A 27,021-nucleotide genomic window follows, 5' to 3' on the forward strand; every position below is an offset into this window, starting at 1 on the left:
GACTCCTCCTTTTGGGGTGTAAAAGGTCAGGGTAGGGGTGGGCAGAAAGACCAGAGAAGCAGCTAGAGGCTAGAGTCTAAATGCACTAGGGTTCCAGGCTGGTGGGTTTGGACTTTATTCTGAAGGTGATGGGAAACACAGGAGAGTTTGGAGCAGGTGAAGAGCAGGATGAGACGTGAGTGTCAGAAGGAACCACCTGGGATGTGGGAAAGGAGTGGATAGGATGTCGATGCTGTGAAATAGATGAGACAGGATGGCAGTTGGGCTGGGAAAGGGCTAGGTGGGTAGAGAAGGTGGGAGGATGGATTTGAAGGTCATTGAGGACACAGAAGGGACAGCACTCACTGCGTTTCTCTTCATTTGCTCAGCAAGTATTTCCCAAGACCCCCTGTGTGGCAGGCTCTCTGCTTGGTGATACTAGGGGGGAGCAGGGAGGATTCAGAGCCTGCCTTGCCCTCCAGGGGCTCCCAGCCTGGTGGGAAGACAGACCTGAACACAGATGAGAGGGAAGTGGTTGGCAACAGTGCCAGGCTCCACCAGCTTCTCTCCTGATAACATGGAGCAGCAGAAAGCCATAGAACAGAGGAGGGATGGGACCACAACTGGGTGTTGGGAATTTCCCTCTGGGGTCCCTGTGGTGAACAGGAAAGACCGGTGGGCAGGGGACCAGGGAAGAATTCCACAAGGGCAGTGTTGGAAAGAGATTATGGGAAATGTGGGGAAAGGAATACAACTCACAGGTCAGAGGGGTACTTACTGTAGGGATGATAAATGGAGAGGACTGGAAGAGGTGGCATTAAAAGACACAAACTTGGGAGGAGAAGGGGAGCAGAGCTGGCTAGGGGATATTGGATTCTAGTGTCCAAAAGCCAAACATACAGCAAGACAGGTGGAGCATGGGCAGAAGGGAGAGGGATGGTGGGGGTGGGGGAGATCAGGGCAACAGAGGCCCAAACTGAGTGAGTTACAGGGACGGAGGAAAAAAAGACACCAGACAGTGATCCAGAAAGGAGAGGAAAAGGGGGCAGGGGAGGGGCTGGCACAACAATGCCCAAGTCACAGAGATGGAGGGAGAAAGATGCAGGGGGGTGTGCCCAGAAAGAAAGGTGGGGATTCAGAAGCACGCTTAGGGTGTAGGGACGATCCATTTCTTTGGTTTGTTTCAGTATTCAAGAAATCGTTATTGAGTGCCCATCTCTTCTAGGCCAGTCTAGGTGCAGGGAATGTTCAAGGGAACAGATGGCCAGGGTTTTTACTGTCCTGGAACTCTCAGGAGAGACACACAAGACACAATAAGGAATCTCAGTTACAGAGAAGTGTTTCTAAAATAAAAAGGAAAAAAAGAAAGAGAATTCCCTGGTGGTCCAGTGGTTAGGATTCCAAGCTTTCAAAGCCGTGGCCAGGGCTCAATCCCTGGTCAGAGAACTGACATCCCACAAGCCACAAGGTGTGTCTAAAAAAAAAAAAAAGTGAAGCGGGACGTGGTGTCTTCAGATGAGGAACCTCAGGAAGAACCCACTGCAGAGCTAACAAGGGTTGTGAGAAGGAAAGGCACTCACCAAACATTCCGGCCAAGCAGTGACGCAGAGCCCTGAGAAAGCCGCCCATTTTCAAGAAGACACCATGGAGGGCAGAGGAAGAAGGGTGAGCAAATTAGGCTGAGGTCCTGAAGTGTGGGCTGGGGGCCCGTCGTGTGGGGGCTTGTAGCTCTGGGAGGAAATCTGAATTTTACTCTAGACTCAGTGGGATGAGCAAAAGAATGACAGCCCCTATTTTTATTTAAAAATGGACCCATGTAGCTGTGCTGAGAAGAGGTTTAGTAGTGAAGGTGGAAGGAAGGAGCTAAGAGGGTGTCGTCCTTTTCCAGCTGGGGCTGCTGCTGGCCTGGACTAACGCGGAGGAACAGGGCGTGGGATTGTGGAGGCAGGGTCTATGGTGGTGGCTGCAAACTGGATGTAACAGAGGAGGGAAAGAAGAACCAAAGCAAGCAAAGGGAACACTTTTAACTGGATCTGTGAAGCTTGGGTCGTGGTGTTCTGTGCTGCCTGGAAGGGGTTCATGGGAGAGAAGGGATTATGGGGGAGGAACCAAGCAACCTCCTTGGGAGGAGACAATCTGAGATGCCTATGAGACATCCAAGCCTAGGTATCAGCTAGCCAGTTGGACATTTGAGACTGAAGCTTGGGGGAGAAATTGTGGTTGGAAATCTAAGTTTTGGAAATGTCAGCAGAGAGGAGACAGCATGTTTAAAGCCCCAGGACTGGATGAGGTGACCTAGGAGATGAGTGTGGAGGACACAGAAAGGACCCTGGCCAGGGACTCAGGGTGGGGGAGGCATCTCCGTGGGGGCAGGAGGAAGGAGGATGTCGTTAAAGGGGCCAAGAGTGACTGCGAAGTAGGCAGAGACTGTGAAGTTGGCAACCAGCCAAATGCTACTGAGAATCAGGAGAGGATTCATGGAGCAAAGTGGCCATGGGTTAGATAACATGACCTTGACCTTGACACGCAGCCATCACCATGCAGTGGGGGGGACTGGAGTCCTGCTTGAGTGAGGGGAAGGAAGAGAGTCACAGAGGGGAGGTGGAGGGAAGGCGAGGTCATCCTTTTGGCATGAAACTGTCAGGAGCTTTCCGGCCCAAGAAAGCTCACACCCTTTCTGTGAAAGTAGGAAAGGCTGCATCTGAGAGACGAGATAAAGACAAATGCATGCTGAAAGGATGGAGCCATGGCCCCATGCGAGACAGAGCGATGGGGAGACCGGGGCAGGAGGGGAGCACAGAGGCAGGGCGGAGGTGCTGCAGGAGGGTGTCCGATTTCTCAGAATGGAGACACCGGTGGGTGTCACCCAGCCCAGCTCCCATCTCACGTTGCCGCCAGCACCGGGCACCTTCTTGGGTTCCCCTCTGGGTCCTGCCAAGGCCTGTGAATACCCACGAGGTGAAGGAAAGAACCAGCTTCACTCATTCATTTAAGAAATAGTCCCTGAGGCCTTCCAGGCACCAGGCCGCACAATCTCGGTGCTGGGAGCTCAGATCCACAAACAGGCTGTGCGATCCATCAGATGCAGGGGGAGGTGTGCTCTGAAATTGGGGGGTGGGGGGCTTCCCTAGCTTGGGATTGGATGTTGTGTGTCACCATCTCCCTTCACCCTTCCATCTGCTCATTCATTCATTCATTCATTCAGATCACCCATGCACACTTCCTAAGGCTTCCCGTGGGCGCAGTTTGGGCTGGGCGATGCTGAGGATGGTGAGATGGTTCCTCTGGCACTGGAGTCTTGCCGAAGGCTCGGACACATGCCCACGATCGGAATCACATCTCAGGGCTATACGTGCCCCAAAGGAAGCGGCACAGGGTGGACAGACAGGGTGAGGGTGAACGGGGCCGGCGGGAGCAGCCAACCAGGGGCGAAGGAGCTGGGGAGAGGTGGGTGCCACCGGGCGGTCCCCGAGGGGCTGAGGCGGGGAGTGGGGTGATGATCAGGCCCCGCTGCCACTCCACACGGATGTCTCGTCCTGTCCCCGGGGGAGCCGGAACTGCATGGACGGTCCCCCGGGGGTGCCCCGTCTAATAAACTCGGTGAAGAGGACTGCGGCTCTGGATCCCGTGCCCGGGGCACCAGCTTCTGCCTGAGGCCTGCCCTTTCTCCCTCCTGGGGAGCCGAGGGCCCCAGCGTGGGGCGCTGTGCTTCTTTCAACATGCAAGGGATTTGGGCCCCCGGCCCCTCCTCCCTCAGACCCGGGGGTCCAGAGCCCTGGCCCCTTCTCTCAGCCTCAGGAGTCAAAGTCCCCAGGTTTCTTCTCTTTCCGGGACCCGAGATCCCAGGCCGCAGCTTTCTCCTCTCTCAGACCCAACAGTCGGGTTTCCAGGCGGGCGCGCTCGGGTTCCCCGCCCGTTCCCACCCCCGCCAACCCCCACCCCACCGCTCCGGCCCTCGCCAGGAGATCGGACCCTCAGCCCCCGCCTGCGCCCCTGAAGGAAGTAGACGCCCCTCCGGGCTCCTCTAGGGTCGAGACCCCGCCCCCAGCCCCTCCTCCGCGGGCAGCCTTCCTCCTCCCCGCCCCTCGTCCCCTTAAAATACCCGGGGTCCCTATGGCAACGGGCGCGGGCGACAGGTGCGGGTGTTATTTACGGGTCGAGCCCGAAATAGCCGGCGAGGGTGCAGGGGGCGGCGGATGGGGGCGAGGCCGGGAGTGCGCGGAGCGGCCGGGCCGGCGGGCGGCGGCGCGCGGAGCCGGCGGTTCGGAGGCCTCGCGGAGCTGGGGGCGGCGCGGCGCGGAGGCAGGAGAGCCCGCGGGGTCCCTGCCCGGGAGCCGGGGGTGGGAGGCCCGAGGGAGGCGCCCGGCCTGGAGCGGGCCCGGCCCGGCCGGCCCTGGGAGCCCGGGGGAGGGGGAGGCGAGCGATCGCAAAGGGACACCCAGTCCGTTCCGGGCCCCAGCCGTCCTTGGAACCGCGGCAGGACGTGGTCCCCACTTTCTGAGCCGCGGTGCGGACCACAGCCCCTTCATCTGAGCCCCAGTGCGGACCCCGGGTCCCCATCCCGGGTCTCGGGGTGGGGGGTATCCTCAGCCCCCTTCTCTGGGCCCCACGGTCCCCTCAGCCCCCGGTCCCCTCACAGCCCCCGGGCAGATCTTCTCCGCTCCCTTCTCTGAATGGCCAGGGAGAAGCCCCCACACCCACTTTCTGGAATTCCAGCAGGTCCCCAGCTTCCTTGCTCTGAACCCCAGCCAGGACTTTGCTGATCCCTCTCTGTGAAAGTTGGGGGGTCCTACTGCCTCTCTGACCTCCCCTTCGGAACCCCCTGCACACCAGTTTTTCCTCTTCTGAACCCCAGAGGGAATCCAACTCTTTCTCAGACTCTGAGCCCAAAGGAAGCAAGGAAGCATCTCCCCCTACACCCACCCCCACACACGAGGACCTCAGCTCCCCTTCCTGAGAACCCCAAACTCTGAGCCTTAGGGGGAAGCTCGGATCCTTCCTCCCGCCCCAGGAAATACAGTTTCCCTGTGGAAACACAGATTCTTCCCAGTGTGGACCCCAGAGCTGACCCTCAGAGCTTCCGCTGACCCTCAGTTTCTCCTTCTTCTGTAACCCTCCCAACCCCGCTCCAGGGTACCCAGGATCTGGCCCTGAGGCTGGGGGAACTTTGCTTTTCTCTGATCCCATCTTCTTTGCTGAGCTTCTCTGGGTACCCGACCTCCCACTCCCCGCGAATCTCAGAGGCTTCTCAGTTCAGGATCTAGTTATTTTCTCGGTATAGTATATTATCTAGTATATTAAGCCCCAGAGGTGACCTCGACTTCCCCATCTGAGGTTCCTGGGGGGACTCAGACCTTCCCTTTTCCGAGCCCCTCACCCGGGCTGCTAGACCCCAGGCGCGCCCCTCCCCCCTGCACCCCTCCTCCCCCCGCAGAAGCCCGCCTCAGCTCTGCCTTCTCGGCCCCGGAGCCCCACCGCCCGCCAGGCGCGATGATGATGTGGTCCAACTTCTTCCTGCAAGAGGAGAACCGCCGGCGGGGTGCCGCGGCCCGGCGGCGGGCTCGCGGGCAGCCCAAGGCCCAGATGACTCCGGAGCGCGAGGGCAAGATCAAGCTGGCGCTGCTGCTGACCTCCGTGGGCGCCACGCTGGCCGTGCTGGCCGTCGGCACCGAGTTCTGGGTGGAGCTCAACACGTACCGGGACAACGGCAGCGCCGTCTGCGACGCGGCGCACCTGGGCCTCTGGAAGATGTGCACGAAGCGGCTGTGGCAGGCGGACGTGCCCGCGGGCAGGGACACCTGCGGGCCCGCCGAGCTGCCCGGAGGTGAGGCGCCGCCCGCCCCGCGCGGGGGCCGGGACCCCCGCAGGCCGCCGCGGGGCCGCTGTCCGAGACAGCCGAACCCCAGAGAGGGCGAGCTTGCACCCCCAGAAGGAGCCCCCCCACCCTGCCCATTTCAGCCTGTGCTCCCGGGAGTAACTCTGCTCCAGGAGCACACCCTGCGGAGAGGGAGTCTGTACCCCCAAACTAGCCTGGGTCCCCAGACCAGCCTCAGACTATCCCAGGACCTCCAAAGCTCCAGACCCCCAGCACAACCCATGATCCCAGACATTTGTGTGCCCCTGGACCAGTCTGTATCCCCAGAGAACCCATAAGATAGATAGAAAGATAGATAATAGTTGTGTCTGACTCTGTGCGACCCCATGGACTGTAAGCCTGCCAGGCTCCTCTGTCCATGGGATGCTCCAGGCAAGAATACTGGAGTGGGTTGCCATGCCTTTCTCTAGGGGATCTTCTCCACCCAGGAATCCAACCCGGGTCTCCTGGATTGCAGGCAGATTCTTTACTGTCTGAGCCACCAGGAAGGCCCCAGAGAGCCTGTGTCCCTAGAGAAACCTTGTGTCTCTGATCACAGCCTGAGGCCCGAGCCCCAGATGGTGACTCGACACAGTTGGTGCCTCAGACAGCCTGTGTCTCCCCAGAAACGCCCCCGCCCCCCCAGACAGCCTGCTCCCTTACAGAAAGACTCTGGGTTCCCGATGTCAGCTTGCTCTTCCCACTCTGGAGACAGCCTGCGGCCCGACCCCGCAGGACCTGGGGAGGCGGCCCGTCTTGACACCTACCCAGAGTACAATCTGCTGTTCCCTCCTGCTGAGCCCACCAGGACAGAGCTCTCAGGAGACACCTCCCACCTCCCACCTCCCGGGGCAGCCCTCCTGCTTCCTGGGAGATCTTTCACCTCGCGTCCTCAGACTGGACACTCCAGCCCCCCTCGCTGTCTCTTCCAGACGCCCCCACAGCCCTCACTTTCCCACAGAGTGGCTCTTTCACCCCCAGCCCTGCCAGAGAGCTATCCCATACCTCTCACTCTCCCAGACAGGACATGCCATGCCCTAAACTTATACCAGTGGGGACACCCTATACCCCCTGGGGACAGAGATGAGATCTCACTCCACCTCTACTGACCCAAGGAAACTATCTGACACCCCTCAGAGCCCATTTAGGATGTCGCATGCTTAATTGCCCGCATGACATCGCCAACCCTCTTTCCTCTGCAAAGGATGTCTTATCATCTCGTGTGTGTGTTCCGTTGCTTCAGATGTGTTCAACTCTTTGCAACCCTATGGACAGTAGCCTGCCAGACCCCTCTGTCCATGGCATTCTCCAGGCCAGAATACTGGAGCGGGTTGCCATTCCCTTTTCCAGGGGATCTTCCTGACCCAGGGATGGAACCCAGGTCTCCCGCATTGCAGGAGGATTCTTTACACGCACCCTTGATAGCAAAATGGGATGCCACACGCCTTTGTTCTGAGATACCCACCCACTCCCTGTGCAGACGGGCTCTTTCTCACCCTGCAGAGCCTCAAGCAGATGTTCCCAGATTTTTGAGAAATGGGATGCTCTGGTGAAAAAAAAAAGTGTTAGATGTTGTAAATTAAATATACTCTAATAAAAAGTTTTGATAGAGATAAAGTCAGAAATATGTATTAGATGCTTATGTAGTGCCTGGCTCTGTCATAGGTATTTCATCTGCATTAACTTATCAATCCTCATAGCAACCCTGCAAGTAGTTATTATCATCCCAACCCCTATACGTAGTTATTATCATCCTCAAAATGAAGAGCAAGAAGTGTATGTAAATGGATCCAGACTTCCATGGTGGTCCAGTGGTTAAGATTCCACACTGCCAATGCAGGGGGCACGGGTTCAATCCCTGTTTGGGGAACTAAGATCCCACACATCACTGTAATGCAGCCAAAAAAAAAAAAAAAATTTAAAGTTAAGTATATGCAATTGGAAAAGAACTGAAGTTTTTTTTTTTTTTTTTAAGAGAGAGAGAGAGAAAGAAATATGAATGGTCCATCTAAGCATCCAGGCTAGTCATATGGGGTTTGAACCCTGGTCATCTCGTTCTTAACAACCACAGTGTACTGCATCTCATTAGTCTGTAAATATGCCCCAGAGGTCCTCACTGCACTGGATGGGATGTCCCATCCCGCCTAGCTGCATACTCTGGGTCCTTCACACCCCTTGATGTCTCCCTAATGATCAAAAAGGGCTTCAACTTTCTTAAAGGACCATCCCCATCAGCCCACAGTCCTGACCCTTCAGAGGACATCTCCCAGCTTTCAAGGTTTCAGAAATATCCCACCCATCTCATAGCCCATCAAAGGACATCCCCAAGCGGGGATGACCCATATCCCACTCTTTTTCCAAATGAGATGTACCATAGCCTCTGAGATAAGAAACAAGCCAATCTAAATCATTAGCAGCCAAAACGGGGTGCCAGATACCCCACACTCTCTCAGAAAGATGTACCACGCCCTCTCACTCTCTAGATGAGACTTTCTGTTTCCCTCGCAGAGGAGGACCGAGTTTCTCCCAACCACTACAGATGGCATCCTTGCCCTTTGCTCCACTGCACGAAGCACCTTCTGCTTCTTGCTGCTGCAGAATCAGGATTCACTGCTCCAGCCAGGATAAGTCATGCCCTTCTCCTTCCCTCCAAGTACCAGGTGGAGTGTCCACATCACCTCACCTGACTCGGGAGCTTACCTCTTGTCCTTCAGCATCCCTCTTCAATTTGAAAAGTTCCTTCCCACTTCCCAAGACCACCTGCCCTCTTTCCTGTTTCCTCCCCCTCTCTTATTCAAAACTTCTCTCCTCCTCGCTCATCCTTCTTCTGCTCAGTTTCCCCATCTGTGGAATGAGAAAGCTGATTCTAGGTGTGTTCTATGGGAAATTCTGGCTTTAAAATGCAACTTAGAAAGCATCTTCCCCCCCACCCGAAGTGTGGGGTTCCTTAAACTTCAAGTACACAGAGATAGATGAATCATAACTTTTCAGCTTATGTCACAAAATCATTACCAGCCTTAGCTGGTTCTTTCTTGTGCATTATCTTACATTCTTTTTTTTTTAATTTATTTTTCCTAGTTTATCTCTTTAATGCATTGGATATATATTTTAACTTGGAAAATATACAGTGTTATTTTTATATATGTATTTTAATTTACATAAATGATATCATGCTCTAGATTTTTTTTCCTATTTGTGATTTTTTTTTTTTTTTTTTGCTCAATGCTGTGTTTCTCAAATCTCTCCAATCTGCTTTGTTATTCTAGTTCGTGGCTACTCTGTGCTGCAGAGGCTTGCCTGGGGAGCGTCTATCACATTTACTTGTCTATTCCCACCGAGATGGACACTAGGTTGATTATTCTGACTCTGTGTTTTTTATAAAGTGTTGCAATGAACAGCACGAAATACATGTATTTTCCTGCATATGGTTTTTTTCTGGATGTATACCCAGAAGTGAAATTGTTGGGCTGTAGGGTATAAACATACTTCATTTCATAAAGTACTCCAAAGTGCTTTCCAAAAGAGGTCAGTACCTATTACACCCCCAGATGTTTCCTCTTATCCTTCTTATCCTTCCAAGTGCTTAATATTATCCTTTTAATATTTGCCAATCTAATTGATCTAAAGTGGCATCTCCCTGCTGATTTAAGTTGCATTTTTTTGATCCCCGGTGAGATGGAGCATCTCTTTATGTTCTTGTGAGTAATCCGAGCTTCTTCTCCTATGAACCGACTATTCATCTCCTTTGCCCATTTTTCTACTGGGTTACCTCGCTTTTCTTGCTGATCAGCAGGGGTTCTTTGTGTAGTCTAGACGGGAACCCTTTCTGAGGTAGAGAATCTCTTCTGAATGTGTTAACCTTCTGCCTGGATCTTGGTATGCTCTGTTGAATAAAGCGGTTATCCGTTTCAAATCTCATTTGACCCTAAACAAGCCATATGACAGAGTCAGGGAAGAGACTATTAACTCACTGTATAGAGGAAGAGTCAGAAGCTCAGAAAGGTCCATAGCCCTCTCACGGCCACAGATCTGGACTTTCCAGCTCTGGATTGGAGTCCCAGCTCCTGGATAGCTGTGTGATAGCAGGTGGTTTTCCTTTTCTGGACATCATTTCTCTCTATCAGGGATGCTAATGTCATATTTCTGGGTTATTGTTAGCTTTACTAAATGTCCAGCCCTGAGCTTACACTAGGGATCTCCATATCATTACCTCTCTTTTTCTCTTCCCTGCTCCTACAGAAGCAAATTGCACTTATTTTAAATTCTTCACCACGGGAGAAAATGCACACATCTTCCAGAGAACCACAAAGAAAGGTAAGACCATTTCACCTGGCAGAGGGGATGTACTGACCACACCAAAGGAATTCTTTTCTTTTTAAATTGACATAGAGCTTGTTTACAATATTGTGTTGGTTTCAGGGGTACAGCGAAATGATTCCATTATTTTTTTCAGATGATATTCCCTTATTTATTAGAAGGTATTGATTATACTTCTCCATGCTAGACAGTAAGTCCTTGTTGGTTATCTACTTTATGTACAGTAGTTTGTATGTTAGTCCCAGAGGAGTCCTTGATAGCATCATGCTCTTCTCTGCTTTGCCGCAGGACGGGCACAAGCTCCTAAGCCTTGGGAGGTCTCACCTTTGGGGAGAGGTGGCTCTTCAGAACCCTCTGACCAGTGTTCCTGCCTCAGCTCCGCCTTTCCCACATGCTGTTTACTTTGGGCAAGTCCCAGCCCCTCTCTGTGGCAGTACGATAACATCTCACAAGTGTGATTTCCCACATGCTAAACACAGCCCTGAGGGTTTCATTTATAAGACTTCCAGTCCTTTCCATGACTCTGCAGGACAGGGGTTTTATCTTAATCTTCCAGATGAGAAAACGGAAGCCCATAAATGGTTTATTTTCCCAGGAAGTGACAGAGAGAGGCACGATTTAAACCCAAATAATTCCAACTCCAGTTCAGTGCTCTTCTATAAAGTATGCTGTGAAAATGGAAATGTTTCTGAATCTGCACTAACTAGCATGGCAGCCACTGACCAAATGTGGCTGGTGCAACTCAGACAGTGAGTTTTCACTTTTGTTCCATTTAAATTCATTTCAAATGAAAACACCATCTGTGGTTAGTGGCTACATACTAAACAATGAAACTCTTAAGACTTTACCCTTTCTACCCTAACCACAGTTTCTCCACCACCGCAGTACCTCGGCATCCTCACCAGTAAAGCAACTGTGATCATGTCATCAACCTTATCTGGTCTTTAAAAGGATTTAATGAGATGATACAGCTAAAACATACAGTATGATGCCTGGCACATAATAGATCCTCATTAAACAGTGGTGTCTTACCCTCTCCACTCCTTCCACTCCTTTCTTTCTTATGTTGGCGCTAAGTGGTCTTGGGCAAGTCACTGTGCCTGCCCACCCACCTCGCCACCCACCCACCCCCACCCTCACCCCCGCCCCAGGATAGTAAAATACTCTCAGGGCACATCTATGGACCAAGTGCTGTGTGCCAAGATGTACACTGGGCACATTACATGGGTGATTTCTAATCCTCACAGCAGACCAAATAGGGACTTTTGTCTTGATTTTTCTAGAAGAGGAAAGTGAAGCTCAGAGAAGTTCAGTGGCTTTAGCAGAATCTTCCAGCTAGGAAGTAGTTAGGGAGAATTCCAACTTGGATCATCCCACTATAATATACTGCCTTCTCTGTTGTCTCCCACACACACACACAACCCACTGCCTCAGTTTCCTCACTGGTAAACAAATGGTGACCAGATCATAAATAATAATTGGTAGTTCCCATCTCCTTCTAATCCTGGCTCTGCCCATTCTTGGCTCTGTGACCTTAGGCAGATAACTGACCCTCTCTGAGCCTTGGTTCTTTCAACAGTATAAGTAAAACAGTACAAGTAAAATATTGGCTCTGCTACTTGAAAATTCTTCTCTAGTCCCGGCTCTTTCATATTCCTGGTTCTGGGTGCCTATAGGGGAGTTCTGCCCACTTCCTACATCCAGTGTTGTCTGCTTCCCCTCCCCCTCCTCGCAGAGGTGAATCAGGCAGCTGCAGTGATAGCAGTGCTAGGCTTGGCAGTTATGGCCCTGGGGTGCCTCTGTATCATCATGGTGCTCAGCAAAGGTGCAGAGTTCCTGCTCCGGGTTGGAGCCGTCTGCTTTGGCCTCTCAGGTGAGGGATGAGAGCCTACAGCCCAAGGATACTGCATGTTAGGAGATCTGGACTTCAACCCTTGTTGCATGCTGGGAGGTCGGGACTCCAAGCCCTGCTGCATGCTGGGAGGTCAGGTCTCCAAACACCATTGCATGCTGGGAGGTCGGGTCTTAAAGCACTTAAAGCATTGCATGCTGGGAAGTTGTGTTTCCAACTTTCTGGGAGGTCGAGGGATGTCTCTAAGCATTGTTGCGCATCGAGAGATCAGGTCTCCAAGCGCTGTTGAGTGCTAGGAGTTGGCAGAAGCTCAAGTGCCATAGAACTCTCAGAGATGGAAGAGTTCTAAGTTCTGCTGCTGACTCAAACACTTTTCAAGATTGGAATCTAGGGCCTCCACGCACTGTTGCCTGCTCACAGGGTGAGGGAGATCCCCATGGCCTGTTGCATGCTGGGAGGTTGAAGAAGTTCTCTAAGTGCCGGTTGCATGCTGGGAAGCACAGGGGCTATAATACTCTTAAATATGAGAAAATTCCAAGCACTTTTGTTGGCCGAGAACTGAAGGTTCTCTAGACACTCTTTTAGATTTGCACTTGGAGTCTGTAAGAACTGTTGCATTTTTGGAGTTGAAAGTCCAGAAAGCCTGCATCTTGTGAAATGTAGCCCTCACTGGATCAGATGCTTTCTAAGGTGGAGAGATAGGTCATTCATTATAAAAGTTTCATTTATCTTTCATGGATCTACTGAGCACCTACTATGTTCCAGGCAGTAGGCTAAGGGCTGGAGATGTAAGATTCATAAGACAGACACTGTGTCTGCCCTCATAAAGCCTAGATTCTGACAGAAATAGATAGTAACCAGCAATTACATATATAATTCAACTATAGTTGTGATAAGAGTTATGATAAAGCATATAAGGGGTACACACTGGAGTGGGAGGTATGTCAGGGAAAATTTCTGAGAAAATGGTATTAAAGCTGATAATCAAATGAGGAACAGAAATTACCCAGAGTATGGTGTTGACAGTAGTGGTGGCCATGTTGGTGGTGATTGTGTGGTGGTAGTGATGCTGGTAATATGGTAATAGTGATGATAAACAGTATGTGTGAAGTCTGTGAAATATTTGGCAAGTTTGAGGAACAGAATGAAGAGCAGAGCATAAAGCAGGGCAAAGTGTGCACAAATGTACAAGGTAACCTTAATCCAAAGATGAAATAGAGGCTTGGTGAAAAATGAAGCAAGGGAGATACGTGTGGTCAAGAGCACACTCAAATAGAAATGATTAATAATCACATTCTTTTCAAAACTATTTATTCACTCACTAGACTGTGTCAGGTCTCAGTTGTGGCACCTAGGATCTTTCACTGCAGCTCGCAGATGCTCTAGTAGTGGTGTTCGGGCTTGGTTGCTCTACAGCAAATGGGGTCTTAGTTCCCCAACCAAGAATCAAATCCACATCTCCTGCATTGCAAGGCGGACAACCAGGGAAGTCCCAGTAATCACATTCTTATTATTGTTTTGTGCCTTAGAGAGCTTCCTAAATAAAGGGGGGAAAGTCAGTCACTCCCTTTCCTTTGTTTGATTTATCCATTAGTTCACTTAAATCACTGCTATGCACACAGACCCATTACACTATGCATATGTGTGAAGACTGTACAAGAAGGAAAGGTTAAGGAGATTATCTTCTGGCTAAGGACATAGAAATGATACAAATTATCACACAGTTATAAATGGCAGTCAGTGCCCAAGAAAAAGTAGAGTCCTGTGAGAGTGCCTAATGAGGGCACTTGATTTAAAGCAGAATTAGAGAAGGCCTCTTGGAGGAGGTGACACTTACAATGTCAAAGTATGTGTAACCAAGCTAGAAAAACGTTTGATGAATTCCAGGTCCTGAAAGACAGCCAGTGAGGTTGGAGCATGGCGAGTGAGGATACTGGTATAAAAGACAAACCAGGAGGGATTTTCCTGGTGGTCCAGTGGTTAAGATCCCATACCCCCAAGCAGACCAGGGTTCGATCTCTGTAGGGGAAGTAGACCCCACATGCCACAACTAAGGTCTCACATGCCACAACTAAAGAGCCCATATGCCGCAACTGAAGACCCAGCACAGCCAAGAAACTATTAAGAGATGAGTGATCTTGAGGAAATTGCTTTCCATCTCTGAGTTAAAATTTCATATTTATGAACTCATGCATTCAAGTATATATTTATCAAGTACCTATCCTATCCATCCATCCATCTTTACTCTGATCTGTCAATCATCTCTCTCCCCACTGTCTTTTCTTCCTTGCTTTTCCCCCATTTTTCTCTTTCTCCTTCCATTTGTATATTTGTCTATCTGTCCATCCATCCATTCATTCAATGATACAGTATGTCTTTAATATCTAGTAATTGCTGGATGCTGTGTTAGATACTACTGGGGACAGAATGAAGACCAGATTAAGATGACTCCTGTTGTCATGGAACTTTTAGCTTGGTAGGAATTTGGTGTTGGTGTTATTATTGAACTCATGCCTGTGTTATTCCTGAGGGTACCATGAAAGTGTGGACGTTAAAGTGTTTTATGAAAGTCTCGGGCCCAAAAATGTTCTGCAGATTGTACAACCAAGTAAAAGTGAAGGGTAGATATGACTCCACAGTTATTTTTCTTATACTGGATATTGGGACAGGTGGGGGTTTCGAGGTCTCCCTAGACCTCACACATGTTCAGGTTATATTGTTTTTCTCCATAAAGTATATGTGTCAGATGTACTATGTTTTAGGGGTATGAAACAAACAAGTTCCTGGCCCTCACAGGTTTATGCTCTATTGGGAGAGATAGAAATCAGGCAAATAAGTAACACTTATATAAATTAACATATGTTAATAATTACCAATTGTGATTAATGCTATAAATGAACAGTAAGGAGTATAATGGAAACCTGTAACTCGGTAGACCCAACAGAGACTTAAGCGGTGGTGGTCAGGGAAGGCTTCTCGGAAGAAGTGTAACTTAAGTAGGGATGTAGAGAATGAGGATGTGTAATGTTGGCTTAGGGAGGGGTAAGCAGTTATTCCAAGCACCATAAAGGTCTCCAGGCTTGAACAAATTGGGTGCATTCAAGTCCTGAAAGAAATCTTACACCATACCACTGTAGGATGGGAAGGGCAGCTTGAGAGGAGGCTGAAGAAGTAGGCCGGGGCCGGGTCCCATGGAACCTTCTAGGTCGTACGAGAGAGGCCTTACTTCTGCCCCGAGCCACCACCCCTGAGTTCTGGGCACGGCTGGCTTCTTTTCGTCCATTTGGGTCTCAGCCCAAGTGGCTGTCCTGATGATGCCATCTCGAGTCCCAGCCCCCGCCCCTGGATGCCACACCCCTTCCCATCACTCTGTTTTTATCTCCTTCCTAGCGTGCATCACTGTCTGAAATTACCCTGTCTTCTCATGTGTTTACTTTGAGAGTTACAGCCTGCCTGCCCACAGGCCAGCAACAGCCCATAAATGTACTTTGTCTGGCGAGCAGTGTATAGAGGTTTCTCTGAGCCAATATTTAAACTCACCCAATATTTTGGGTGAATGCCCCCCAGGAAATAATAATCAGTTTTCAAAATTCTAGCTGTTCTTGGAAAGCCAGAAAATCTAGTCCCCTAAGTCCCTGCTTCTGGTGAGCTGCCGTTGGCTGAAGCTGGGTCTGGGCCACCCTTTGTCATTGTCCCCACCACACCTGCCTGCTCATCTGTTTGTACTTTCTCTTTGTCCCCTGGAGGCCTCTGAGTTTTGCAAGGCTGGGTTTATTTGTTTACGATCTGCCTTCTCCAAGTAGAACATAGGTTCTGTGAGGGTCTTTGTTGGTCTTGTTCCTTTCTTTTTTCTTTTTTTAATCAAATTGCCTTACAACTTGCCTGATTGTCTTTTCATTTTGTAATCTGCCATAATTCTTTTTTCTTTTCAGCTTAATTGGCATATGAGTGACAAGTATAAATTGTGTGCATATGTATGTATAGATACTTTAGATGGGCTTCCATGATGGCTCAGACAGTAAAGAATATGCCTGCAATGCCAGAGTCCCGGGTTTGATCCCTGGGTCAGGAAGATCCCCTGGAGGAGGGCATGACAACCCACTCTAGTCTTCTTGCCTGGAGAATCCCATGGACAGAGGAGCCTGGTGGGCTACAGTCCATGGGGTCGCAGAGAGTCAGACAGGACTGAACACACAGCGTGGCACATACATATATATACACGCTATTGTGTATAAGGTGTGTGATGTTGCTGGGTTTTTGTTTGTTCGTTTTGTTTTTTGGCCACACTGTGTGACTTGCAGGATCTCAGTTCCCTGACCAGGGATTGAACCTGGGCCACGGCAGTGAAAGCACCAAGTCCTAACCACCACGCCACCAAGGAACTCCCCTCCCACTTGATGTTTTGATATACATCATAAAATGGTCATGACTATCAAGCTAGCTGACATGTTCATCACCTCACATACTAATCGTTTTTTTTTTTTTTTTTTGTAGCAAGAACATTTGAGATCTTTCTTAGCAAGTTTTACGTATTTGGTATATTAACTATAGTCACCTATGCGATGCTTAGTCGCTCAGTCGTGTCCGACTCTTTGCAACCCCATGGACTGTAGCCCGCCAGGCCCCTCTGTCCATGGAATTCTCCAGGCCACAATACTGGAGTGGGTAGCCTTTCCCTCCTCTGGGAGATCTTCCCAACCCAGGGATCGAACCCAGTCTCCCGCATCGCAGGCGGATTCTTTACCGTCTGAGCCCGCAGGGAAGCCCGTGGTCACCACACTGTACCGCAGACCTCCAGAACGGATTCCACTTGCAGCTGGAAGTTTGTGCTCTCTGATCAGCATCTCCTTGTTTCCCCTTCCCTCAGTCTCTCTGGCAACCACCATTCTACTCTCTGCGTCTGTGGCTTCAGCTAAGTTAGATTCCATCATCACTCTTTACTAAAGTCTTGATGGAGTCTCTCTTTTTTAGAATTAGTTTTACTTATTTATTTATTTGGCAAAAGGAGAAGGGGGCAGTGGAGGATGAGATAGTTGGATGGCATCACTGACTCAATGGACATGAATCTGAGCAAGCTCCAGGAGAGTGAAGGACAGGGGAGGCCTGGTGTGCTGCGGTCCATGGGGTCGCAAAGAATCGGACATGACTTGGCGGCTGAACAACAATGACAGCAGTTATCTGGCTGTGCCAGGTCTTAATTGCAGCATGTGGGATCCAGTTTCCCAACCAGGAGTCCAACTCCAGGCACGCTGCACTGGGAGCATGCAGTCTCAACCACTGGACCACCAGGGAAGTCCCTTGATGGAGTCTTAATTTGCCTTTTGATTCTTGATTCCTTGGTTTGCTTTATTCTTTTTTTTTCTTTTTTTTTAAGCAGTGAAAGACACATAAAAATTACCATTTGAACCTTTTTTTAAAAAAAAAAAAAAATAACTTTTATTTTCTATTTTGACCATGCAGTGCAGTATGCAGGGTCTTATTTCTCTGACCAGGGATCGAACCCACGCCCCCTGCACTGAAAGCATGAGTCTTAACCATTGAACTACCAGGGAACCCTGCACCATTTTAAGTGCCCACTTCTGTGGCATAAGATCATTCACACAGTCATGCAGCCATCCCCACCACCCGTCTCCAGCACTTTAGCATCTTCTCCAGTTAAAACTCTCTCCCCATTAAACACCAACTCTCCGCTCCCCCTTCCTCTCCCCCAGCACCCACCTTCTACTCTGTCTCTGTGAACCTGGGTCTTGTTCTTTCTCTGGCTTCCAAAACTGTGCCTGCTACAGAGCAGATGCTTAGTAAGCGGTTGTTGAAGGGGTGCTAGTGAAACCACAGAAATATGTCTCGGGTCGGTGGCACTGGGAGGCTCCAGTCCTTGATATCTCAGTGCAGAAGGAATTCCAGTGGGAGGCAAAGTGATGGATAAGAAGTGATCTATTAGAATAGCAGCTTGTAAGGCTTGTAAGTGGGCAGGTGAGAGGGTGCCCTGCTGAGAACTTAGAGGGCTGCAGTTTTATAAACAAGAGAAAAGTGGAGAGGGGAAGAGGATCCCCTGCCCCCTCATTCTTTAAGTCCACGTCCAGCTTCCATCATCAGCTCCTCCTCCATGTCAGGGAGTTTTCTTGTCCCTACATTGTCCAACCCTGGATCAGGACGATCCCCTGGAGGAGGGCATGGCAACCTCCTTCAGTATTCTTGCCTGGAGAATCCCATGGACAGAAAAGCCTGGCAGGCTAGAGTCCACGGGGTTGCAAACAGTCAGACACGACTGAACAAATAACACACACACACACACACACACACACGTTCAGAGGAGGACTGTCACAGTGCAATGGAGATGAACAAAAAGGTGGTAACCTCCACTAAAATAAGGTAAAACACCTCAGGTTTCAGCATAATGTCCCCTTTGCCTCATATTTTTGCTTTTAGCGCACGTGCCCGGAGAAGCGTATCCTAGGGGTCATTAACTTCCTGAGTCCACTGGGCAGGATGTGGGTCTCAGGCCACCACTGTTTTATTCTGTGACGGCATGTCCCATGCTGCATGGCTTGACTGCTCAGCAAGCCTGCTTGGTTTTGGTTTTGTGGTTAAGCAAACCTGCTTTTTTTGGTTTTTTTTTTGGCTGTGCCATACAGCTCACAAGGAGCTTAGTTCCCTGGCCAGGGATTGAACCCACGCGCCCTGCAGTGGCAGCATGGAGTCCTAACCACTGGATCTCCAAAGAATTCCCTGGCATGTCTTCTTGAGTGGTCGTTAACTTTCAGGGGTCTCCCGAACATTCTCCTTTACTCCTGAGCCCCTGGGGGGATTACTTATTTAATCACCTCCTTTGTCCCTTCTCTCCGCCCCATCACTAGGAGGGGTCTCTCAGGTTTCTGGCTTGAGGAAGCATGTTTTGGGGGCTATATTGGGGTAGGTGCTCAGACCTCAGTGGGGGACCCCTGAGGCCTGAGGACCACGTCTGTTCTCCTCTCCCCCCGCAGGCCTGCTGGTCCTCGTCAGCCTGGAGGTCTTCCGGCATTCCGTGCGAGCCTTGATGCAGAGGGTCAGCCCCGAGCCCCCCGCGGCCCCAGCCCTGACCTACGAGTACTCCTGGTCCCTGGGCTGTGGCGTGGGGGCCGGCCTGGTCCTCATGCTGGGGGGTGGCTGCTTTCTGCTGCTCACCCTGCCTCCCGGACCCTGGAGTCCCCTCTGTCCCAAGTGGGGCCAGCGGGCCCCCTAGCGCCCCGTCATGCCTTCTCTCATCAACTTCCCAACGCCCCTCCACCCTCCCCATCATCCCCTTCGCATCTTTCACCCCGTGCCCCAGAGGGACTGTGTTCTCCGGACTATGGGGCCCACGCTCTTTGCACAAACGTGCCTCTCCCCTCGTAAATACCTTTCTCCTCTGTAAATATGTTTTTTTTTTCCTCCATGGCTGGATTTGGGTTGCTTGGGGGTGGGACGGGGAGAGGATTTTTTTTTGCAAACGAGGGTCCCCAGGGAAGACTGCTGGGGGCCTGATGGGGTAACTAGGGGGTGGGGATGGGTGGGTGAGGTCAGGGGTCTTGGGATGGAGATGGACCTTCTCGTTGCCCAGATTGGGATGTATTCAGTTGTGGGAGAGACTTCTGGGGAGAGTGGGGAGGGGAGAATCTCTGGGCCTGACCCGGCTGTGGTCTGATTTGGGATTAAAGGTTTGGAAGTTTAACAACTTTGGAGTCCGCTGTGATGTGGGGTGTGTATTCCAGGGTAGGGAAAAGGGGTCACTGTGCATTCAGAAAACCTGCGCCTGCTGCTCACAGCCCCAAAGTCACGTGTCAATGGACCCATAGTGAGTGATGGAAAACCCAGTGTGGAACACAGGCACTGTTCCGGGTTGAATGGGGTCCCTGCGGGAAGTATGCATTGGGGTCCGAGCCACCAGGACCTCAGAATGTGACCTGTTTGGAGATGGAGGCTTTGCGGAGGTGATCCAGTGAAAATGGGGTCATTAGTCCGAGCCTAGTCCAGTAGGTGCTTGTGCTCAGTCACTCAGTGGTGTCTGGCTCTCTGTGACCCCATGGCCGGTAGCCCGCCAGGCTCCTCTGTCCATGGGCTTCTCCGGGCAAGAATACTGGAGTGGGTGGCCATGCCCTCCTCCAGGGGATCCTCCAGACCCGGGGATCGAATCCCGGTCTCCCGCATTGCAGGTGGGTTCTTTACCATCTGAGCCTCCTGGAAAGTCGCCTGGTGTCCTCGTGTGGGGAGGAGACCGGGATGCTGAGGGCGGACAGCGGGCAGGCGAGGTGAAGAGACACAGGGAGAAGACGACCATCTCCAAGTCCAGGAGGGCTTCCTGGGAGAGAGTCCCGTCTCAGCACCGGGGAGCCACCAGCCCTGCAGATGCCCGGACCTCAGGCCTCCGGTCTCCAGCGCCCCGAGACAGAGCATTTCAGGGCCTAAGCCCCCATTCTGGGGGCTTGGTCAGGGCCGCCCCAGCAAGCGGGCACAGCTGCCAGTGCCTGGCAGGGGGCCTCAGCTGGAACAAACGCCTACAAATGTCCAAGTGGCTTTGGACGTGGGGGTGAGCAGCAGCTGGAGGTGCTTTGAGACGCGTTCTGGAATCAGCCTAGATTGCCTTGATGAGACCATTGGTAGGAGTAAGACGTGAAGGGAGTTCTGAGGAGGACTCGGAAGAGGGGAGGACAGCTGCAGAGAAAGTGTCCACCATCTCAGAGAACACTCGATCATCAGGAGCGGGATGTTGGCGGAAGACGGCCCCCCACAGCTCTCAGCGAGCAGGCCAGGAGCCCGGTGTCAAGTTCGTGCCTTGAGCCCGCGGGCCCAGCCTCTGCCCGGGAGGACCAGTGTGCGCCTTCCGACTCAGAAATCTCAACTGGAGCCAAGAATGAATTCTTCAGTTAGGTAGGCTGAATCACTGAAGCTGAGCTCAGAGGCCAAAGTCTCTTAAATTTAAGTTTAAAAATATTTAAATGTGGAATATGTGCTGGCTTATGACTACAAATGTTTAAATATTGTGAGTGTGAGTCTCTTAAGTGCTTCTATATTTAAGAATAAATTATAATGTGATTATAGATAATATATGTATTACATAAAACATTATATATAATTTATAGAATTTACTCTAAGTTCAGTTAAATATATTAACAGTATATATATCTATGTGTGTAATATATATAATTACAGAAATATTATAAATTAACATATTTAATATAAACAGAAAATAATATAATATAAAATAAAATTATATATAATATATACCAGTATTATATATGATTATAACATAATAAGCAGATTGTTATACTAATATTATGGATATCATGATATATTATATATTCATATAAATGTTTCTATATTTAATTACAGATTATAAATACAATTATGTAATCATACATGATTATAACATATTATAATTTTATATAAATATATTAATATTCTGTCATATAGAACATTCATAAGATACATATATGTAACAATATTTCTACAACATAATGTATTATATAAATAATGTAATATATGTGTAACATGCCACTTATATGAATATATTACTTATACTTGTAATTTTATTTATACAACATAACCTATATACATATAATACCTATATATATGATATGATATTTATACAATGTAATTATACACCCATAACGCATACAGGTACCATGATAATTACACTGCATACGTCTTATAATGTTCATAACGTGGTTGTGACTCGTCCGCGGGTGGAAGCCGCTTCTTCAACAAGCGGATCTCTCGTCCTCCGGGAGGCGCGGGGTAGCCCTCTCTGGACTAGCTGCGGCTGCGCCCGCCGGGATCCTTCTCCGCGTTCCTTGCGCCCTGAACCCGCGCGGTGCCGAGGCTCCTGGTGCAGAGCCGGGCGGGTGCGGCCCCGTCTTGTTTGAGCAGCGGCAGTGCTGGGCTGTGGCCGAGAGTGGGGCGCTGGGCCCCGACTGTCCGGTGTGGACCCTGGCCCCCCTTTCAGCGCTGGAACGCTTGCTCACCCTCTGAGGCTCAGCTCCCGCACGCGCGTGTGCGTGCGTGCCTCCCAGAGACCCCGCGGAGGGAACGCCGCAGTCATCCCTGCAAAGCCCTGGGAGACCGCCAGGCGCGGGTCACGGCTCCATCGGTCTGGCCGGTACTCCTGTTCATCCAGGGACACTTAGGCCGGGCGTACAGTAGAGAGTCAAAAGGGACCCCCGTTGGGCTGACAGTCCAGCGATGGAAACATATTAATCACGTAATCACACTAATGAATGTGTAATTATAAGCTGGGATAAGTGCTGGGAAAAGAGATCGTGGATAGTTGGTTTTCTTCCTACTTGATGATGTGCGCAGAGAACTCGGGGAAACCCAGAGAAGTCTGTCCTGAGGGCGGGATCTTCAGGTCTCAGGGGATTGGGGGAATGACTCTGTCCAGTGGGCTCTGCACCCGGCACCCTCTTCCCACCTGGGGTCTTTGTGGCTTTTCCAAAAGGGAGAGAAGGAAATAGACAAATACCTGGAATCACATTATACTATGGGATAATTTATCAAAACGTTCACTTGCATCTCATCACCTCATATTTTCTGAAGTGAAGGAAAATAGAAGTTTCTTGAAGTCTACCACCTTTTCTGTCCTTTTTGTTTACATGTTGTTTATACTGACTTTTTGGAGCACAATTTCAAGCTTCCAGAGACGTTGCAAGAATCAAAACAGTGCATGCATGTGTGCTCACTCATGTCTGACTCTTTGCGACCCCATGGACCATAGCCTGCCAGGGTCTTCTGTCCATGGGATTCTCCAGTCAAGAATACTGGAGTAGGTTATCATTTTCTCCTCCAGGGGATCTCCTCGACCCAGGGATTGAACCTGCATCTCTTGCATCTCCTGCTTTAGCAGATGGATTCTTTACCACTGCACCACCTGGGAAGACCCCTAGAGACATATACTCTTTACTCAGATTCGCCTATTGTTAACATTTTACCCTAGGTTCAGATGTGTGGGGTTTGTGTGTGGGGGAGTGTTTTTTTTAATCAGCAAGCATTTATTTTTAAATGTGAAGTGCACCATGTATGTGCTGACTTATGAATACAAATGAATGAAAAGTCTGAGTTTGATTCTCTTAAATGCAGACTTAATATCCCATAGAAAGAATTAAAATTTTAAAAATGCCTACTAGGGGACTTCCCTGGCAGTCCAGTGGTTAGAACTCTGTGCTCCCACACCAGAGGGCATAGGTTTGATCCCTGGTCAAGGAACTGCTGGAGAAGGCAATGGCAACCCACTCCAGTACTCTTGCCTGGACAATCCCATGGACGGAGGAGCCTGGTAGGCTGCCGTCCACGGGGTCACTAAGAGTCAGACACCACTGAGCGTCTTCACTTTCACTTTTCACTTTCATGCATTGGAGAAGTAAATGGCAACACGCTCCAGCGTTCTTGCCTGGAAAATCCCAGGGACAGGGGAGCCTGGTGGGCTGCCATTTATGGGGTCGCACAGAGTCGGACACGACTGAAGTGACTTAGCAGCAGCAGCAAGGAACTGCTAATCTCAGAACCCAGGCTGAGAAAAAGAGCTAGTCTCTTGGAAACTGCTGGTATTTCCTCACTAACATTCCCCCCTTCAAGGCACAAGTCTCATAGGTGAACAAGCACAACTTGAATTTTGACTAAATCATTTCTTGACTTTTCTTTATAGCTTTACAAGCCAAAGTTCTATTATCTTTTTAAAAGGTGTGGTTTCATTTTGGTTATGTTTGAACTTTATGTAAATAGAATCATTTTATGTGTATTTCTCTGTGTGATTTTTTTTTTTTTTTTTAGGCCCAAAGAAGAGGATTCAAACTCATGGCCAGAAGGCTTGATAAGCCCCGCAAAAGCGTTTTATTTAGCCTTCAGAATGTTTACTAAGTTTTTTATTTACAACCAACTGCAGTTGCAAAACAGTCGGTGGGGGGGAGGAATTCCAGAGTTCCAAAAAGCAAGACTTGCATTTGCCAAGGCAGGCAAGTATTTACATACCATTTACATTGTATTTACAACTCTTTACATAGTATTTACACGGCGTCAGGTAATAATAAGTCATCTAAGGATTATTTAAAGGATAAGGGAGGATTTGCATAGGTTCTGTGTGAATACCGTGCCACTTGAATGAGACACCTGCCCCATGTGCTCCGGTGTCTGTGGTGGGTCCCGACCCTCTCAGACAGGGGTGAGCAGAGGAGGACCCCGTCCCGTCTCGGGAGGCAGCCTGGCTTCCTGGCCGCGTGTGCTCAAGCAAGTCGCTTCGCTTCACTGTTCCCAGTTTTCCCATCTGACAAGAAGGGGTAATAATGTTACCTACTTCGTGGGGCTGTTGGCAAGATTAGTGAGTTAGTCTTTTGTTGCTGTTTTTTGGACCTACGGCTTGTGGGATCTTAGTTCTCCAGCAAGGGATGGAACCCGCACTCTTGGCAGTGGAAGCGCAGAGTCCTAACCACTGGACCTCCCTCCTGGGAATCCCTTCCTTGTTAAGGTTTTGGTAGAAGACCTCTTGTATAGTTAAGTGCTCAATAAATGTGAACTTTTTTCTTTTTTGTTTTTTTTTTTAGTATTTTGGCCACGATGCACAACAGATAGGATCTCAGTTCCCTGACTGGGTATCGAACCTGCATCCCCTGCAGTGGAAGCGCAGAGTCCTAACCACTGGACCACTAGGGAAGTCCCCATAAGTGCTAACCGCTGATGGTGGTAATGCATAGTGCTGTATATAATAAGTGTGTAAGCGGTGGCTTTTTTCCTGTCATAGTCCATCATTTAATCTCTCTTTCCCCACCTCGTCCTCTGAGGGTTCTGGCAGGCACCAGACTCTAACTTTAGCCACGATTGGATGGAGGCCCACTGATCCATGAGAGCTGAGCGCTGGAGATGTAGTAGAAGGTTTCCTAGCAACAGAGGAGTTTGGGTGGACAGCAGCAAATCCCTGAGTGGTTCCCTAAGAGGAGGAATGTAGGCAGGACTGAATCTATTTGAGGCAAAACAGGAGGAGATTGACAAGGGCCACCCAGAGTGTTGGTTTCTGAGGAATGTCTCAGTCCTGCTCCCCAGAGCTCCTGGACACGGTCCATCACGTTCTCTTCTCCTCTGCTTCTCACCCTCTCTGCCTTCTCCTTTTCTTTCCTCCTCTCTCCTCCTTCCCTCTTCCTCCTCCTTCTTCCTCTTCTCTTACTATTATCACTGAAAATAATAACAGCTAAACATGTGCAAAGTACCTCATCTCTGCCAGGCACTGTCCTCAGTGTTCTGCATGGATGCATCTAAGCCTTACGACCCTGGGAGATGCTCCTGCTATTATCCCACTGAGCAGATGAGGAAAACCGAGGCACAGCCAGCTCAAGGGAGCCCAGCCGAGAATGGCCAGAACCACACCTCAGGGTTATCCAGAGATTTTTGTCGTCTCACGCAGGCATTGATGGAGACCTGGCGTGAATGCTAACCCTAACTGGAGAGTCTGGCCTTCAGGAACCTCCTCCGGGGCTCTGCCCTGCCTCCCCAGTGCTTCTGGCGTCACAGGACCCTGAGTTGCTGCCACTTCTGCACAATGTAATTCCTGGTCTGAGGGGGAAGAGAACCTCAGGAGACCTTGGAAGAGTGAGGCTGAAGAACCAGAACCAGAACCAGTTCAACTTCGATGATTGTGGACAATTATGAGAGCCGGTATTCCCTACCCTGGGTATCCCCGACTCTATAGCCATTCCCTCACTTGCTGATAAGCCCTGAATGGCCCAGGCATGAATGATTCACCTGAACCAGTCATCACAACTTCCATTTCCTTTTCAATGTCTAGGAGTGGCTCAAACAAACACATGCACACACTTGTTCACAGCAGCGCTATTCGCAACAGCCAAAGGTGGAAACATCCCCAACACCCATCGAGTAATGAATGGGTAAACCGAATGTGGCCTGGAAATAGAGTGGAATATTACATAGTCGTAAAAAGACTGAGGTACTCATACATGCTACCATATGATCTACAGACACATGATGCTCAGAGAAAGCAGCAGACACAAAGGGACCCATAGCATCCGGTTCCATTTATTTATTTGTTTATATTTTTGGCTGTACTGGGTCTTTGCTGCATCATGCTGACTTCCCTAGTTGCAGGGAGCGGGTTCAGTTGCCCCGTAGCTTATGGGGTCTTAGTTCCCTGACCAGGGGTCAAACATAAAGCCCCCCGCATTGGAAGGCTGATTCTTAACCACTGGAGCAGCAGGGAAGTCCCCCATACAGTTCCAGTGAGATGAAATACCCAGAATAAGTAGATCCACAGAGACAAAAGCCCAGAGTAGTTGCCAGAGCTGAGGGGAGAGGAGAATAGGGCCTGCTTGCTTAACGGCTACGCGGTTTCCTTTTGTGGTGATGAAAAATATCTGGGGCTAGGTAGTGGATGGCTGCACGGCATTGCGAACGTTCTTCTAGTGTCACTGGCTTGCAGGTTTTTAAATGGCTGATGCAGTGGATTTTATGAGTGATTCTAGCACAATAAGAATAAAGTCGGAGAACAGGCAAAGGGCAGTACCAGCAGGAAACAGAAAGAAGCCAGCTGAGGTTCTGGGGTGGACATCACTCCCCGATGAAAACACAGGAGGCAAGGAGGCATGCTGTTTTATTCTCGAGCGTGTTTGTGCCAGGACAAGATGCTTGGAGCTGCCCCAGACATAATGCAATCTGGAGGCCGCAAGCCAAACACTGAGAATGTCAGGGCGGTAAAACAGAAAGGACTTGGTCCTTATTGGCATGCTGGAGCATTGGTACAGAACTTTCTGGTTGGGCAAGATGATTAAAGAGCTTCGTTGCTTAAGCCAGCATTAGCTAATCAGTTCCTTGCCACTGAGCTCATCTTAGCTGATGGAATGATCTTGCCAAGAGACAGGACTTGGTGAGGAACCAAAGCCATGGCTACAGGTGAAGAGGATGCCTCTGAGAAGACTCTTTAATTTGCCACACTCCTCTTTTGATAGCTTAGAGTCTTATTAGAGAGGGGAGAGGCTCAGAGAGGGGTAAAAGTGTGAGATGTCTCCTT

The 27,021-nt window shown here is 49.9% G+C and overlaps 1 protein-coding gene across 3 annotated transcripts; it reads left to right on the forward strand.

Moving 5' to 3' along the window:
* The first annotated feature begins 4,176 nt into the window (after nt 1–4,176).
* Nucleotides 4,177–19,409, forward strand: CACNG6 (calcium voltage-gated channel auxiliary subunit gamma 6). 3 transcript variants are annotated; one of them, XM_065926743.1, is made up of 5 exons: nt 4,177–4,281; nt 5,414–5,803; nt 10,073–10,147; nt 11,886–12,023; nt 18,986–19,409. In XM_065926743.1, the coding sequence occupies exons 2-5, from the start codon at nt 5,470–5,472 to the stop codon at nt 19,222–19,224; spliced, it is 786 nt and encodes a 261-aa protein (XP_065782815.1). In that variant the 5' UTR covers nt 4,177–4,281; nt 5,414–5,469; the 3' UTR covers nt 19,225–19,409. The 3 variants fall into 3 exon arrangements, with proteins under 3 accessions (XP_065782815.1, XP_065782816.1, XP_065782817.1); XM_065926744.1 differs by lacking the exon at nt 11,886–12,023 and having other exon boundaries at nt 4,195–5,803; XM_065926745.1 differs by lacking the exons at nt 10,073–10,147; nt 11,886–12,023 and having other exon boundaries at nt 4,195–5,803.
* Nucleotides 19,410–27,021: the final 7,612 nt, after the last annotated feature.

This window comes from Muntiacus reevesi, chromosome 2 (genome assembly GCF_963930625.1).
Source record: "Muntiacus reevesi chromosome 2, mMunRee1.1, whole genome shotgun sequence".
Lineage (NCBI taxonomy): Eukaryota > Metazoa > Chordata > Mammalia > Artiodactyla > Cervidae > Muntiacus > Muntiacus reevesi.

Coding starts and splice junctions, on each gene's coding strand:
- CACNG6 (XM_065926743.1), top strand. CDS start 5,470: ATGATGATGTGGTCCAACTTCTTCCTGCAAGAGGAGAACCGCCGGCGG. Junction 5,804..10,072: donor GCCCGCCGAGCTGCCCGGAG/GTGAGGCGCCGC, acceptor CTGCTCCTACAG/AAGCAAATTGCACTTATTTT. Junction 12,024..18,985: donor CGTCTGCTTTGGCCTCTCAG/GTGAGGGATGAG, acceptor CTCCCCCCGCAG/GCCTGCTGGTCCTCGTCAGC.